General features: G+C 57.0%; 1 protein-coding gene across 1 annotated transcript in view; it reads left to right on the top strand.

The window, feature by feature from the left end:
- CSMD1 (CUB and Sushi multiple domains 1) overlaps window positions 1–18,147 on the top strand; it is a 694,425-nt gene that overhangs the window by 577,932 nt on the left and 98,346 nt on the right. Inside the window, exons 31-35 of the mRNA XM_054719948.1 lie at window positions 2,468–2,584; window positions 3,496–3,609; window positions 4,947–5,042; window positions 15,676–15,879; window positions 17,582–17,706. Of these exons, the coding sequence (XP_054575923.1) occupies window positions 2,468–2,584; window positions 3,496–3,609; window positions 4,947–5,042; window positions 15,676–15,879; window positions 17,582–17,706 (656 nt within the window). The remainder of the gene's footprint in view (window positions 1–2,467; window positions 2,585–3,495; window positions 3,610–4,946; window positions 5,043–15,675; window positions 15,880–17,581; window positions 17,707–18,147) is intronic.

The following is an 18,147-nucleotide window of genomic DNA, read 5'->3' as shown; positions in this document are numbered from 1 at the left end:
GGGCCCCCCAGCACCGCCTCTCCTGCCCCTCTGCCCCCCATCCCCTCCTCCTGCAGGTCCCGCTCAGTAGCCAAGGCCCCCAGCACTGCTCCTCCTGCCCCCCCACTCACCTCCTACAGGTCCCGCTCAGTTACCAAGGGCCCCCCAGCACCGCCTCTCCTGCCCCTCTGCCCCCCATCCCCTCCTCCTGCAGGTCCCGCTCAGTAGCCAAGGCCCCCAGCACTGCTCCCCAGTCTGCGGTGGGGACCCCTTGCTCGCAGAGCTAAGGAGGGAAATGCAGGCGACCTCCCTCCGCCCTTGAATCAGCCAGGGCTCAGCCATCCTCCAGCACCTGGAGGGCCTGTTTCTCTCACTCAGAGAGTCCAGCACTTTCCCTCCCATGTTGTGTGTCTGATCCACATCGAGGCACCGATGAACAGTCCCAGGGGAGCTCTGTCCCTGTTTCCTTCCCTTTCTCTCTCCATTTATACATATTCAATATACATGGATGACACATGCACACAGGTAACATACAATCAATGTGTCACCCCCCAATTCAATAGCGTGTAACTCCTTGTGTAGGTATGAAATTGATAAAATCACCGATTGAAGGTCAGACCCACCTTTGAGAACAGACAGGCGACAGAAGCCAGAGCAATGCCGCTGACCTCCTGCATTGGGAAGGGCCTACGGGACACTATTCATCTCAAATTATTAACACAGAGTCTAAAACTCCCGTTTCTCTATTTATTGTTGTTGTTTTCTATAGTTGAAATTTTTTGAAAATTACATTTTATGAAATTAGTGTATATATATATATATATATATATATATATATATATATATATATACCCATAGACACAGGTATAAAGGGAAACATACATTTATTATATGTTTAAGTCTAGATTAAATATGTATATATCTCATATAAATACATATATATGTAAAGAGTAGTATACACATACGCAATGTAGATTGATAAAGGAATTCTGTGAATTTGTTAGCACTAGATAGTGTGCAATTTTTGTAGCAAATCATGTTTATGAATTATGAAGGCCAGTTTATGAGCCAGCGTGTTCTGTTGACCTATTTCATGGAAAATGCTGACCGAGGATGAAGTTAAGTTGTGTTGACTGCATTAGGAGATTTATAAAGCATGCACATTTAGTCCTTCTTTCCCAGGTTTATTCATAACTGAAAATAACGACATACACGTACACTCACACACACTTAGACATACACTCACACAGACACACACACTTAACATAGACATACTCTCACACACATACACTCACACACACTCAGACACACACTCACACAGACACACACACTAACATAGACATACTCTCACACACATACACTCACACATACTCAGACACACTCACGTAGACACACACACTAACATAGACACATACTCTCACACACATACACACACTCAGACACACACTCACATAGACACACACACTAACATAGACACATACTCTCACACACATACACTCACACACACTCAGACACACACTCACATAGATACACACACATAGACACACACTCACAGATACTCTCAGACACACACACTCACAAACACACACACTCACACTAACTCAGACACACACACTTACATAGACACACACACACATACACTCACACACACACACTCACAAACACACATACTCACACTAACTCAGACACATGCACTTACATAGACACACACACACACACATAGACACACACTCATGCATATTCTCACACACACACACAAACTCACACACAAAGACACTCAGACACGCACACTCACATAGACACACACAGACTAACATAGATACACATACTCTCACACACACACACTCACAAACTCAGACACACTCACAAATACACAGACACACACAGCTCTGTCTGTAAGAAACACCCACCATCATATGGCCCCTAACTTTCTAGGTTTTAGTTGCTTCAGCTTTAAATCCATCTTTTTGAGAGACCCCCCCAACACATTAGTAATTATATATGTTGCTCTTGAACTGAATCTAAGGTATTAAAGGTTGAAAAAGACACAAAAACTAGAAAGAAAACTTTTTTCTTTGACTTTCATAGTAATATAAAAACAGCAAAAAAAAAAAAAAGCACCTGCAATAATCCGTGTGTCTCTGAATACAGTGACTGACGGCGACCAGACGTGGCTGGTGAGACGTTAAATAGCCCAACCGGCCGTCTTCATGGAGCCGTTATTGTTACTATTTGAGCTGTTTTCTTGATTATTTTAGCTTGTCTGAGAAAGGCTTAAATGGTATGTCTCCCTGCTAAGTGAACGCACTTCCTTTCTAACCTGGCGAACACTGTGCCTTTCCTCTGACTTCGGGGAGCGAAGGGAATGGGCTTTGGACGGGACATCCCGACGGTTAGGTGACACCCTGCTCCTCCTGACGGGCTGTGGCCTCCGGCCTGTCCCGGCGGCGCCCTCCACGCACCTAATTCTGGCCGCTTTCCCTCCCAGCTCCCTGCGGCGGCCAGTACACGGGGTCCGAAGGCGTGGTGCTGTCCCCCAACTACCCCCAGAACTACACGGCCGGCCAGACGTGCCTCTACGCCATAACGGTGCCCAAGGAATTCGGTGAGAACGGCTGTCCTTTAACTCATTGTCGTACTTCTCATCGGTGTTCATTGTTCCGCCTTTGTCCACCCTGTATAACTGAGTACACACACGCCCACGCACACACACGCACACACACACGCATACACACACGCGCGAGCAGGTAGATGTGCCCGGTTTGCCGTCGCTCACCATATTCTTTCATTAGAGCTGTGACGTGTGCGTTCGGCACACGCGCCTGCATGTACTGCTCACCGTGCTGTGGAATGGCTTTAGCTTCGCCCTGACCCATAAATCAGGTTTAGTTGCTCATTGTTTGCCAGTCGATGCTAAATCACACGTATTGTCAATAAGGCCCGGAATGCTATTGATTGGAGTACAAACTTGACGAGGTGAGAAGGAGGAAAGTCCGCGGCTGGCATCTCCGTGGAGGAGCTGAGTTCTTACGTCCCCCCGGCCGGGGCTAGACAGGACGCCCAGCGCAGGAACAGCAGCCGTGTCCACACTGTGTTGCTGAATCCCGAGTCCACGCCGCAAGGAAGTCACAGGAACTTGGCATGAAAATAACCGGCTCTTAAGAATTTCAGATCCCTTCCCGAATGAGCAGGCTTCCAAACCCAGCCAGGGTCTCGATCCTGTGCTCAGTGTTCAAGCTCCTAACTACACAGGCCGCTTGGTGATGACCCGGCCAGCACCCTAAGTCACATTAACGGAAAACCAGCTTCACTAATGTCGGGCAGTACAGAAGGGGGTCCTCTTATGCCTTCCTCTCAGTGCCAAAAAGTCCAGGAACAAAACAGCAGTTTCAGCCCCTGGGAAGCTTTCGGAAGCTGAGGAACGAGTCCTCGGCCCCCGGCCTTCGGGGGAACCAGTCACTGGAACCGCCAGAACCCCCTTCCTTCCCTAAGCGTGTTGTGTCCCTTCGCCCGCAGTCGTGTTCGGGCAGTTCGCCTACTTCCAGACGGCGCTGAGCGACGTGGCCGAGTTGTTCGACGGGACACACCCGCAGGCCCGGCTCCTCAGCTCGCTCTCCGGGACCCACTCAGGTAAACGCCAGAGAACCCCGTCTTTACTTTTGTGCAGACGGGCGTGCGGCTCGTTCTAAACTCCGTGTGTGCGTGTGTGTGTGTGTGTGAAGGAGAAACTTAGTAATCCTTGAATGCGTTTGTTTATTTAGTAAAATTTTATCTTTGATTAAAAAATGTCCAGTGGACCTTTAGCCCATAGATAAAGCCGTTTGCTTTTATCATTGCACTTACTAAGACGATAAAAAGTGTGATATCCATCTCAATAAAAGTGGGAAATATCCAAGAGGAAGGAATAACTGGGATGCTTTTTAATTTCTAGTCTATGTTTTGGGATCTTCTTCCTGGAGCTAAACAGTATGAACATTTTGGTCTCACTCATTTGAACCCTGTAAATACATAGGTATAGACCCACTACACTCACACGTGTACCCCTACATGTGTTTATCACATGTGTGTATGCACGCACCCCTGTATGTGTGCATCTAAACATGGTTGGGATTCATGAAACACAGGATATTAGTTCACGACTTAAGAGGACATGTGTACGTCTTCCCCATCAGACCACGTGCAGCCAACGTCACTGGCCTTTGTTCCGAGTGGTTTTCAGATGGATGCGCGAGGCAGGTGTGTTCACTGGGCCTCGTGACACCGGCCCCCGTCTGAGGCATCGCTGTGTCCTTACGACCCTCCGGCCGGGGCTAGACAGAACGCCCAGCTCTGTGGCCACCAAGGCCAAGGCCGGCGACTCCCAGTGCCCACTGTTGTTGCCAACGGCCTCCGGGCCCGCGTCTGGATCATTTCTATCAATGCCCAAAGGGCGCCGTTGAGAACGGCATCAGAGGACGCGCATTGAAAACACGGACACAATTGAAACCCCACGCCCCCACGGCCCCGCAGTGTGCTCTGAACCTGACTTCACTCCGAAGGCGAACATATATTTGTGAGGTTTTTCCTAAGTCCTTTCGTTTTTTAAAATATCAGCTTCGGGTTCAGAGACATTTTGTTAGGTAAAACCTCAGCGAGTAATTTTCAAATGTGGTTGATTCTGCATCAGTGATTGAGTCAGCTCTTACGTTTCCCACCTGATTGGCTGCCAGGCCGCATCCCTGAGCTTTTCCAAGCGAAAGCAGGCGTGAGGTCCCGGTTAAAACAGCATCTCATGGGATGCGTAGGCAAGAGCAGAGCGTGACCATCCTCCTGGAAGCGATGGGTTTGGGTTGTAAGCCCTGAAGTGAGGTTTAGGAGAATCCAAAGCTCGCATGTCACCGTCCGAGCTGAGGACCTCTTTCTGAGACGTCACCGTCCGCACAGCAGCGTGCATTGTGTGGATCTGTGCAGCCTCTGTTCTCCCGCAGGCGAAACGCTGCCCTTGGCGACGTCCAATCAGATTCTGCTCCGATTCAGCGCGAAGAGCGGGGCATCCGCCCGTGGCTTCCACTTCGTGTACCAAGGTAACCCTCAAGGTCACCCTGGCCGCCTCTGACCCCCCAGACCTCAGTCTCCCATGGAGGCACAGACAATGCCCACTTCCACTTTTTGTTTTTTAAGACATTGAAGACATTCACTTATCCTATATAATAAAAGCCTAGGTGGTGTCACGCCCTGTGCTACGTCATCACCAGATGGCCACCACAGATGGCAGGCAGGGGAGGGCAGTTGGGGGCAAACAGGCCAGCAGGGAAGGGCAGTTTGGGGGCAACAGGCTGGCAGGGGAGGGCATTTGGGGGCAACCAGGCTGGCAGGGGAGGGCAGCTGGTGGCAACCAGGCCTGCAGAGGAGGGTAGTTGGGGGCAACCAGGCTGGCAGGGGAGGGCATTTGGGGGTGACCAGGCTGCAGGAGAGGGCAGTTGGGGGCGATCAGGCCTGCAGGGGAGTGGTTAGGGGGCGATCAGGCTGGCAGGCAGAAGCGGTTAGGGGCAACCAGGCTGGTAGGCAGGCAAGCGGTTGGGAGCCAGCATGAAATTCTCCCAACCGCTCACCTGCCTACCAGCCTGGTTTGTGAGAGGGATTGTGAGAGGGATATCCGACTGTCGGTTTAGGCAGTCAGATTGTGAGAGGGATATCCGACTGCCGGTCTAGGCAGTCAGATTGTGAGAGGGATATCCGACTGTCGGTTTAGGCCCGATCCAACAGGGCCTAAACTGGCAGTCGGACATCCCCCAATGGTCCCAGATTGGAGAGGATGCAGGCAGGGCTGAGGGAACCCCCTGCCCATCCCCATGCACGAATTTCATGCACCGGGCCTCTAGTTTATAATAAAAATATTTTATCAAAATATTAAAATTTTTAGTTTGACACAAATCTATTTCTACTGCAAAGACCAATGTCCCCTTATTTCTCTGGCCCGTGCAGGCAACAAACAGTGTTCAAATTATTTTTGCACAGCACCTCCCATTTTGCAAAACAATTTCAACTATATTTTAGTTTACCTAATTGAGAGAAATATTTCATACAAGTTTAGATTTTAGTAACTTTTAAGGGAATACATAAAAAAATAAATGTTACGTTTCCAAATCGTATTGCAAAAGCTAATTGAAAAGGCCATTTAACAGAACCAAGTAAGATGTCCGTGCGTCTGTCCCTCTAAATAACTACTTCGTTTTGTTTGGATTCTGTTACCTTTTGGATTCCTGCCCCTATAAGTTTATTCTTTAACTTGGAGCTTGTCCACAACGTGTGGAATCGCCCCGAGTTCCCGGAACACGAGGACTTTTTCCTCCTCACTGTCCCCCTGTGCGTGGAGAGGGAGAGGGAGAATGAGAGAAACATCCATGATGAGAGAGAATCACCTTGAGCTTGAAGCCCAGGGCGGGGGCCGGGCCTGGCAGAGGCTGCTGCAGGGAGAGCTGTGCCTCAAACAGGAGCCACCCTTCCTTTCCCAGGTCCCGGTTCTGCTGGGGCCTGGAGCGATGACACGGCTCCGGAAGGTTTTCCTCAGGAGCCAGGGTCACCCCCAGCCATGGCTCCTGCAGAAAACCGGTGACATCATCGGGGTTTTCAGAGAGTTTCAGAGAAGGACAGTCCGTCCTGTCGATTACATCCTGGGGAATCTCCACCGCGAATCCCTGCCCTCCACGTGGGCAAAAGCCCTCGGCGAACGGAAATCCGGTGACTGAGAAAGTGGTGGGCGGGGGGCATGACGTTCGCAGCGAGTGGGAGGGAAGGCGCTCGGACCCAGGCCACGGAGCAGCTGCTGGAGTGATGCTGCTGCTGCTGCTGAGTTAGAAGGAGTCACTTTGCTCTAATCCAGCGGCCCCAGCCGGTGGTCCGCGGGCCCCTGGTGGTCTGTGAGGCCCGAAGGGTTGGTGGCCACTGCTACGCCTTTTGTTAAAACATAAACAACTCACCTGGTATTTAAAAATGGACCTGAGGGGAGGGGGGCCAGTTTGGGCAACTCACCGCTCACCTCTACAAATTTTCTTAAAGTGAGTTCAATATCACCTCTTTTTTTTTTTTTTTTTAATTTCTTTATTGATTAAGGTGTCACATATTTGTCCTCATCCCCCCCTTCCCATCCCACCCCTCTCCCCACGCATGCCCCAATCCCCTGTTGAACTTAACCGTTGGATAGGCTTATATGCATGCATACAGGTCCTTTGGTTGAACTCTCCCCCTCCCCTCACCCTCCCCCTACCGTCCCCTATCCTCCCTCTGAGGCCCGATAGTCCGATCGATGCCTCCTTGCTTCTGGTTCTGTTCTTGTTCCTCAGTCTATGTTGTTCCTCATTTCCTCTAGATGAACAAGATCAAATGTCATTAGATATATACTAATAAGAACTGAATGTGAGACGAGCAATAATATTTATGCTGACAGGCAAATGAATCAATCTGTAGCGAGCTTCCCCCTGGACCAACAGTTCTTTTGAGACCCAATTTCGATGTCCAGTAGTTCCTTATGTGTACATGTCAGCACTGACCCCTCAGCTCTGGATGGTGGACAAATGGTGGTAATGGAGGTCTGACTCCCTCTGGTTTGGTCTCGGCCGATCCCAGGGGCACGGCGTCACCTGGACTAAGGGGCACGTGGCCTCACCCATACCCAAGGGGCGCGTGGTCTCACCCGGGCCTGGGACCCAGCCTCACCCGGATGGATCCAGGGGCGCACGGCCTCACCCGGACCCAGGATCTGGCTTCACCCGTACCCAAGGACGCTTGGCCTCTCCCAGACCCAGGGGCACGTGGCCTCACCCGGGCTTAGTTGCACAAGGCCTCACCTGGATCCAGGGACACATGGTCTCTCCCGGACCCAGGGACGCTTGGCCTCTCCCAGACCCAGGGCCACTTGGGCTCACCCGGGCCTAGGTGCACGAGGCCTCATCCGGATCCAGGGACACATGGTCTCACCCGGACCCAGGGACGCTTGGCCTCTCCCAGACCCAGGGCCTCTTGGGCTCACCCGGGCCTAGGTGCACGAGGCCTCATCCGGATCCAGGGACGCATGGTCTCACCCGGACCCAGGGACGCTTGGCCACTCCCAGACCCAGGGCCACTTGGGCTCACCCGGGCCTAGGTGCACGAGGCCTCACCCGGATCCAGGGACACATGGTCTCACCCGGACCCAGGGATGCTTGGCCTCTCCCAGACCCAGGGCCAATTGGGCTCACCCGGGCCTAGGTGCACGAGGCCTCACCCAGATCCAGGGACGCATGGTCTCACCCGGACTCAGGGACGCTTGGCCTCTCCCAGACCCAGGGCCACTTGGGCTCACCCGGGCCTAGGTGCACGAGGCCTCACCCGGATCCAGGGACACATGGTCTCACCCGGACCCAGGGACGCTTGGCCTCTCCCAGACCCAGGGCCACTTGGGCTCACCCGGGCCTAGGTGCACGAGGCCTCACCCGGATCCAGGGACACATGGTCTCACCCAGACCCAGGAACGTTTGGCCACTCCCAGACCCAGGGCCACTTGGGCTCACCCGGGCCTAGGTGCACGAGGCCTCACCCAGATCCAGGGACGCATGGTCTCACCCGGACCCAGGGACGCTTGGCCTCTCCCAGACCCAGGGCCACTTGGGCTCACCCGGGCCTAGGTGCGCGAGGCCTCACCCGGATCCAGGGACACATGGTCTCACCCGGACCGAGGGACGCTTGGCCTCTCCCAGACCCAGGGCCACTTGGGCTCACCCGGGCCTAGGTGCACGAGGCCTCACCCGGATCCAGGGACACATGGTCTCACCCGGACCCAGGGATGCTTGGCCTCTCCCAGACCCAGGGCCAATTGGGCTCACCCGGGCCTAGGTGCACGAGGCCTCACCCAGATCCAGGGACGCATGGTCTCACCCGGACCCAGGGACGCTTGGCCTCTCCCAGACCCAGGGCCACTTGGGCTCACCCGGGCCTAGGTGCGCGAGGCCTCACCCGGATCCAGGGACACATGGTCTCACCCGGACCGAGGGACGCTTGGCCTCTCCCAGACCCAGGGCCACTTGGGCTCACCCGGGCCTAGGTGCACGAGGCCTCACCCGGATCCAGGGACACATGGTCTCACCCGGACCCAGGGATGCTTGGCCTCTCCCAGACCCAGGGCCAATTGGGCTCACCCGGGCCTAGGTGCACGAGGCCTCACCCAGATCCAGGGACGCATGGTCTCACCCGGACTCAGGGACGCTTGGCCTCTCCCAGACCCAGGGCCACTTGGGCTCACCCGGGCCTAGGTGCACGAGGCCTCACCCGGATCCAGGGACACATGGTCTCACCCGGACCCAGGGACGCTTGGCCTCTCCCAGACCCAGGGCCACTTGGGCTCACCCGGGCCTAGGTGCACGAGGCCTCACCCGGATCCAGGGACACATGGTCTCACCCAGACCCAGGAACGTTTGGCCACTCCCAGACCCAGGGCCACTTGGGCTCACCCGGGCCTAGGTGCACGAGGCCTCACCCAGATCCAGGGACGCATGGTCTCACCCGGACCCAGGGACGCTTGGCCTCTCCCAGACCCAGGGCCACTTGGGCTCACCCGGGCCTAGGTGCGCGAGGCCTCACCCGGATCCAGGGACACATGGTCTCACCCGGACCGAGGGACGCTTGGCCTCTCCCAGACCCAGGGCCACTTGGGCTCACCCGGGCCTAGGTGCACGAGGCCTCACCCGGATCCAGGGACACATGGTCTCACCCAGACCCAGGAACGTTTGGCCACTCCCAGACCCAGGGCCACTTGGGCTCACCCGGGCCTAGGTGCACGAGGCCTCACCCGGATCCAGGGACGCATGGTCTCACCCTGACCCAGGGACGCTTGGCCTCTCCCAGACCCAGGGCCACTTGGGCTCACCCGGGCCTAGGTGCACGAGGCCTCATCCGGATCCAGGGACCCATGGTCTCACCCGGACCCAGGGATTCTTGGCCTCTCCCAGACCCAGGGCCAATTGGGCTCACCCGGGCCTAGGTGCACGAGGCCTCACCCGGATCCAGGGACACATGGTCTCACCCGGACCCAGGGATTCTTGGCCTCTCCCAGACCCAGGGCCAATTGGGCTCACCCGGGCCTAGGTGCACGAGGCCTCACCCAGATCCAGGGACGCATGGTCTCACCCGGACTCAGGGACGCTTGGCCTCTCCCAGACCCAGGACCACTTGGGCTCACCCGGGCCTAGGTGCACGAGGCCTCACCCGGATCCAGGGACACATGGTCTCACCCGGACCCAGGGACGCTTGGCCTCTCCCAGACCCAGGGCCACTTGGGCTCACCCGGGCCTAGGTGCACGAGGCCTCACCCGGATCCAGGGACACATGGTCTCACCCAGACCCAGGAACGTTTGGCCACTCCCAGACCCAGGGCCACTTGGGCTCACCCGGGCCTAGGGGCACGAGGCTTCACCCGGATCCAGGGACACATGGTCTCACCCAGACCCAGGGACGCTTGGCCACTCCCAGACCCAGGGCCACTTGGGCTCACCCGGGCCTAGGTGCACGAGGCCTCACCCGGATCCAGGGACACATGGTCTCACCCGGACCCAGGGACGCTTGGGCCTCTCCCAGACCCAGGGCCACTTGGGCTCACCCGGGCCTAGGTGCACGAGGCCTCACCCGGATCCAGGGACACATGGTCTCACCCAGACCCAGGAACGTTTGGCCACTCCCAGACCCAGGGCCACTTGGGCTCACCCGGGCCTAGGTGCACGAGGCCTCACCCAGATCCAGGGACGCATGGTCTCACCCGGACCCAGGGACGCTTGGCCTCTCCCAGACCCAGGGCCACTTGGGCTCACCCGGGCCTAGGTGCGCGAGGCCTCACCCGGATCCAGGGACACATGGTCTCACCCGGACCGAGGGACGCTTGGCCTCTCCCAGACCCAGGGCCACTTGGGCTCACCCGGGCCTAGGTGCACGAGGCCTCACCCGGATCCAGGGACACATGGTCTCACCCAGACCCAGGAACGTTTGGCCACTCCCAGACCCAGGGCCACTTGGGCTCACCCGGGCCTAGGTGCACGAGGCCTCACCCGGATCCAGGGACGCATGGTCTCACCCGGACCCAGGGACGCTTGGCCTCTCCCCGACCCAGGGCCACTTGGGCTCACCCGGGCCTAGGTGCACTAGGCCTCATCCCAATCCAGGGACGCATGGTCTCACCCGGACCCAGGGACGCTTGGCCTCTCCCAGACCCAGGGCCACTTGGGCTCACCCGGGCCTAGGTGCACGAGGCCTCATCCGGATCCAGGGACACATGGTCTCACCCGGACCCAGGGACGCTTGGCCTCTCCCAGACCCAGGGCCACTTGGGCTCACCCGGGCCTAGGTGCACAAGGCATCACCCGGATCCAGGGACACATGGTCTCACCTGGACCCAGGGACGCTTGGCCTCTCCCAGACCCAGGGCCACTTGGGCTCACCCGGGCCTATGTGCACGCAGCCTCACCCTGATCCAGGGACACATGGTCTCGCCTGGACCCAGGGGTGTATGGGCTCTCCCAGACCCAGGGGCGCTTGGCCTCGCCCGGGCACGGGATCCAGCGTCATCCGGGTCCAGGGGCACTTGGCCTCACCCGGACCCGGAGTCCGGCCTCACCTGGACCCAGGGGCTTGTGGCCTCACCTAGACCCAGGGACGTGAGGCCTCACTTATACCCAAAGGCGTGTGACCACACCCGAGTCCAGAGGCGCGCAACCCCGCCCGCACCCGGGTCTCAGCGGGGCCCCGTCTTCCCGATCCCAATTCCTGCCGGTCAATCCCCCCTCAGCAATTCCCCTGGCCATCCTTCCAGAGCTCCAGTATGGCTGCTGCAGAACTCGTCGGGCGGCGGCTCGGCGAAGCTCCGGTGCACCCGGTGCATGGCGGTGGGCCGGTCTGGCGTCGCTGCGTCGGCCCTTGGGTCTGCATCGGTGGCCGGTCGCCGAGCATGCGCACCTGGCCGCTTCCGGGGCGTTGAGATTCTTGACGGACTCAGAGGTCAGCAAGCGCGGAGTCTCCCACCCCATGTCTCATAGGGGCTCGTCTGTCCGTGCTTGGCTGCCAGTGGAGCCGTCCCCTCAGCCGGAGACCGCCGGGGGAACTGCGCCGAGCACGTTCCAGGCCGCTGTTGTATCGCCTGAGCCATAGTTCTTTTGTGTCGCCTGAGCTGTAGTTCTTAAAGTGTGGTCTTTGGGTCGCCGGCATCAGCATCATCCCACATACCCCTCTTTTATTCTAGTTGTAGAGCATCTACTCGGCCAGCCCTATGGTGGTCTTGGGTGGTGTCTGCTCTGCTCTCTTGTCGTAGTCTCAAAGTTGTTGTGGTAGGCAACAATCAGGCTTCCGCCCTATGCCTCCATCTTGGTCCTCCTTTGTATAGTTAAGTCTTGATTGTTGTTGGTGTCATTGGGGGGGCTCTCTTTGTCTATAAAGGAAGAGTTGCTGTGCAGGAGACACGTTTATGGGCCGGGTCTTGGTGCAGCAAAGCTTTGGCGCTCACTGAATATTCCCGTTGAATGTGTCCCTTATGCACGTGGTTGAAATCTGGTGTCATCTCCCACAGACCACTATATGCCCTCGTTTCTGGGTCTCCAATGGGGTGTAGATCAGCTACTGCCTTAGGCACTCAGCAAGGATTACAGCAAAAACTGTAGTTTCTTCCTCCTGTCTGAGTGGCCCTGGAGCAGTCCGACTAGAACAGCAGATCATCTGGTCCGCTGCCAGAGGGCAGGCCACCCACATGCATAAGCCGTTGCTTGGGGCGCAGGTGTGCCTGCAAGACTTGCGGGGCAGGTCTTCAAAACATGTGGGGCGGGTCCCAGAGCGGGGCGGGGTCTCAGGGCGCCAACAGGCCATGGTGCGGCGAGCCTCGATGGCTGTGAGTCTGGTCCTTCTGCCTTCCATGTATCTAAGTCCCCTCGTTCCGCACTCCAGCGCAGCAAACACTGATTGCTGGGCGCACCTCTGCAAGAGTCCCGCCTCTCCCCGCAGGCATCTGGGTCTCCCGGGGTTCGCCAGAATATGGGTTTCAGGGTGATGGAGAGCTAATCTCCCTTAGGTTTGGAACAAAAGCCCCTTTCCCCCGCCACCAGCCAGACCCATGCACCTCCACACCTCATCCCCTCCGATTTCGCTGGGTGCGAGGCAACAGAACAGCCTTTAACCTCCGCCGCCATCTTTTTCAAACTTCTCAATTTGTACTTCTTAATCCCTTCATTTCAGTCAACTCTACTGAAGTCTAGCGCCGCCGGGAGGTGCACGGAAAGGGCGCCCGGGCCTCCGTCCGGTGCGCGGTGCGCGCGTCCCGCGGAACCAGGCGCGCGAGGGCTGCGCGGCTGGGACGGGCGCTGGGCGGCCGCCGAGCTCCAGGCACCGCCATCACCGTGTTCCGGACGTCGCCGCCGCGGCGTCCCCCCAATTTATACTTTTTAATCCCTTGAATTCAGTCAACTCTACTGAAGTCTAGCGCCGCCGGGAGGTGCACGGAGAGGGCGCCCGGGCCTCCGTCCGGTGTGTGGGGCGCGCGGCCCGCGGGACCAGGCGCGCGGGGGCTGCGCGGCGGGGACGGGTGCTGGGAGGCCGCCGGGCTCCGGGCGCCGCCGCTGCGGCGGCGTCCCCAGCGTCCCGGGCCGGGCGGCCTGCGGGGGCGGCGGAGTTGCGAAAGTGAGTGAGTTTCCCAGGGTTTCGCCCGGAATGGGGTTCAGTGCAATCGGAGCCGGTGCTCAGCGCACTCCGGAGCCTTTATCTCCTTCCTGCCAGTGAACTCCGGCCAGGTCATCAGCCGCCCCCTCCTCTCCAGTTCCATCCTCCCCGCAGGCGCGTGTGCTCGTGTCTCCGCCCGTTTCTCCATACCTCAGGCTTTTACGGCTTCCCCGACTGTCCCCGTGGCCTTCTCCTTCCCCCCAGCTGTGGGCATTTCAGTCCACCAACTTTCCTGTGGTTCTGGACGATGTCCGTTCTGACCTCTAGTTGTATTTTTGAAATTGTTGTGCCCGGCTGCAGGTTAGGTGTTTAACCTATGCCGCCATCTTGGTTTCCTCCTGTTTTTGATTCAATATCAGCTCTTGTGACAGCAGATTTGCAAACCGGAGTCCGTTGGTGTGACACACAAAGAACCTGTAAGTTCAAATACATTTTCATCTGGAAAACTTCAGGTTCTGGGCACCGTCGGCCTGACTGCAGGCGCCTTTTGATTTTTTTAAAATAGAGATTAGAAGCTCGATCAGATCACCATATAAAACGTCCAAGGCTAATTCTATCCGAGGCTAAAATATTCAAATGCTACGCTTCAAAGCCATCATTCTTAAAATCGGTTCCTGTTTGAAGTAGCGTATTATCATTAAAACGAATAAGCTACCGGGACGTAGACACCAAAGACAGCGGTGGGTAGGTGAACGCGTTCTCCTTGTACTTAAGAGTACACCATGACTCCAGCATCCTCAGTATTCCGTAAAATCCCAACATTCCCTCTGGCCCTGCTGTGTTCCTCCCGTGAGTTTATGCGAAAATGGACGTGTTTGCGTCAGAGCTACCCCTTCGGTGCGATGAGCCAGGACCGTGTGCGCAGGTCACACCGGTCTCAGGGGTGCAGAGGTTTCCTGCTCAGGAACAGCCAGGCTGAATGTTGCCTCCGAAAGATCCTAGTTCAATGGAAGCCGGGAGGTCATGTGACCATCGTTGTATACAAACATCCTGGATAGGCTCCCATGTGCCCCGGAGGCACCGTTCCTTCCTGCTGTTAAAGCGTCACGTTGCACGGGGCCTTTCTCACATCCTCGGCCACGGATGTCTGACCCAGGTTAGCCGATGGGTCTGTTAGGAAGAGCAAGCTGGGAGGGACGTCGGGGAGGACGGGGTGCAGGTCACGTGGACGCAGCCAGCCTGCAGGGGGGCGGCATGGGCAGCGTGTCACTATCACGGGCGAGCGCAGTCCTGGGAGAGCCCCGCTCTGGGCGACCCTTCATCCTTTACGTGTAGACGGTGTACAATGGGGTGACTTCTCCCTTCCGATAGAGAACGTTTCAACTCTGAATGGAAATGTAGTTTCATCACGATAACCGTCGGACTTTAATTCGTGTAAAACGGCTGCCGCACCGAAGTCGCCCACGCAGTGTCTGTCCCGTGGAGGTTCGGTGCCCAACAGGCGGAGTGTGCTGGGCCGAGCAGCGGAGATGGGGTCGGTCGCTGTTAATGCGCGTCTGTGGACACGTCTCTCCAGGGCTGTGCTTTTAAAAACGATTTGTATTGATTTCAGAGAAGAAGGGGGAGGGAGAGAGAGAAACATCCATGATGAGAGAGAATCATGAATCAGCTGCCTCCTGCACGCCCCACACTGGGGATCGAGCCCCCAACCCAGGCATGTGCCCTGACCAGGAATTGAACCCTCACCTCCTGGTTCATAGGTCGATGTTCCACCACAGAGACACGCCAGCCCAGCACACTCCTCCACACGCCGGCAGAGAAGCTCAGTTTCTTAGTGATGTCATCACCACGAGCACAGTGGTTAATTTTAGTTGCCTAAAGGTCCCTGAGATGCAAGGGGGCCCTCGGGACCCGCAGGGGGGACGTGCGGACAGGGACATGCCAGGCCAGGCTGTGGTCGGCATTGTTAGCTTCTACGCCCACTGATACTGGGCAGATCCCCTCACACCGTCCGTCACGAAGCTACCCACGGCGTGTTGTGTGCTTCGCCCCCAGCGGTCCCTCGCACCAGCGACACCCAGTGCAGCTCGGTGCCCGAGCCCAGGTACGGCCGTCGGATCGGCTCCGAGTTCTCGGCGGGCTCCATCGTGCGGTTCGAGTGCAGCCCCGGGTACCTGCTGCAGGGGTCGGCCGCCCTGCGCTGCCAGGCAGTGCCCAACGCCCTCGCCCAGTGGAACGACACCATCCCGAGCTGCGTGGGTAAGCGGGGTCCCGGGGCGGCGGCCGGGGCGGTGGCCGGGGTGGAGGAGGCCGGGTGGAGGCCACCAGCCCCCTGCAGTGGCGTTGAAGGGCTGTTCGTCCATGCTCTGCTGGGCTCCGTCGTCCACCTTCCTCCAGACATGGCTCGGGGGCAGTGCATGTGGGAAAGAGTCACAGCAAACCCTGCAGATTATTGTTCCATGAAACCACTTGTCAGATAAACACAAGGAAACACATTTTCCTTCTCAATGCTTATTGAGACCACCACAGCTCCCAAGCCATGAGTATGCAACATACTTCATTTTGGGGGGAAGTCATTATAACATTGATTTGTGTAATGCCCTTTTATTTATTTGCTAGAGGCCCAGTGCACGAATTCATGCATGGGTGGGGTCCCTCGGCCTGGCTGGCGATCAGGGCTGTCTCACCTCGTCCCAATTGGGGCCGATTGAGGCCAGCCTGCCAGGAGGAGGGACCATGGGAGGTTGGCCAGCTGGCCAGGGGGAGGGACCGTGGGAGATTGGCTGTGGGAGCGCACTGACCACCAGGGGCAGCTCCTGCATTGAGCGTCTGCCCCCTGGTGGTCAGTGCACGTCATAGCAACTGGTCGACCGGTCATTTGGTTAACAAATCATAACTGTCGCTTAGGCTTTTATATATATATATATATAGATAGATTTTTTTAAAAAAAAATCTTTATTGATTTCAGAGAGGAACGGAGAGGGAGAGACAGATAGAAACATCCATGATGAGAGAGAATCACTGATAGGCTGCCTCCCGCACACCCCTTACTGGGGATCAAGCCTGCAACCTGGGCATGTGCCCTGACGAGAAATTGAACCATGACCTCCTGGTTCATAGGTTGACGCTAAACCCCAGAACCACACTAGCCTGGCTGTAACGCCCTTTTAGTCAGTGTGTGCTGATGAGGATGCGAAGTGTAGCAGGTTGAGGCAGCCCGAGTGGCGACCACACTGCTGGTTGTAGTTCACCTGCCTCAGTTGTGTAAGAACCTCCGCACAACCGTGGTTGGCACTTGAAGTCATTTGTACGTTTCCAGCGTCCCCTCCCCTCCCTGGACCTGCTCATAGACGGCGTCAGCATGGCTGGGAGTTAGCTGTGCGGCTGCATGGGAGAACAGTCGGGAAGCTCCCACACGTGCTGGGTAATTATTCCACACGCACGTCCCTGCAGAGCCGCCCTCACTAGGCACGTGGCGTCTCCGGGGCCTTGACCAGACTTCTCTCCCGACACAAGGTCTCAGCTTCCCAGCATCGTATGTAATAACCAACGGCATTGCCAATTCAAAAGCAGGCGGGTGAAATCAGGCCTGAGCTAAAACACGCCACTTGAGTCTGGCCGGCATGGCTCAGTGGTTGAGCGTCGACCAGGAGGTCACGGTTCAATTCCCGGTCAGGGCACATGCCTGGGTGGAGAGCTCGATCCCTGCGGGAAGGCGAGGAGGGGGAAGGCATGCAGGAAACAGCTGATCCATGATTCTCTCCCATCATTGATGTTTCTCTCTCTCCCCCTCGGCCTTCCTCTCTGAAACCAATAAAAATATATTTTTTAAAAATGCTACTTAAGGCATCTCAGTCCACGTAGAAGTTCTCTTCATGGTTGATCCCACGGGAAGAGAACACTACGCACCGGGTGAGGGCGGCCACCCTGACCTCACGCTGTTCCCTCCCCCGTGTCCCAGTGCCCTGCAGCGGCAGCTTCACGCAGCGGAGGGGCACGGTGCTGTCCCCCGGCTTCCCGGAGCCCTACGGCAACAACCTCAACTGTGTCTGGAGGATCCTGGTGGCCGAGGGCTCGGGCATCCAGGTGGGTCCTCCCTCGGGCCGGGCGGGCGTGGCCGGGCCCGGGGCGCCTTCTCTCGCCTGGTGTGCTGGTTGTTTCAAACCTGTAAACCACAGCTGGTTTCTCTCTTCTTGCCGTTTCTTCAAAGGGTCTCTAGCCACGTTTCTTTGTTTGAAATTAAAACAGTAGATTCTCACCATATTGACGTTGTTGGAAAGAACCGAGTAGCAAACCCCACAGATTATCCTTTCGTAAAACCCCCGCCAGTTGAACACGTCGGGACGCGTTGTCCTCGCTCCGTGGGCGGGCACTTCGTTAACAGCCACAGCCACGGCGGGCCCTGGGGAAGAGCCGGCCCTGCCCGCGGCCTGTTCTCGGCTCCGCCTTCCTCTTGCGTCCACAGTTAGTTTCACAAAAGCCTGGTGGGCGTGGGCTGGCTTTTACACCGAAGACACGTGTTAACCC

The sequence above is a fragment of the Eptesicus fuscus genome, chromosome 8 (genome assembly GCF_027574615.1).
Source record: "Eptesicus fuscus isolate TK198812 chromosome 8, DD_ASM_mEF_20220401, whole genome shotgun sequence".
Classification (NCBI taxonomy): domain Eukaryota; kingdom Metazoa; phylum Chordata; class Mammalia; order Chiroptera; family Vespertilionidae; genus Eptesicus; species Eptesicus fuscus.
The sequence above is the reverse complement of the archived record's forward strand: the minus strand, read 5'-3'. Positions and strand labels throughout refer to the sequence as shown.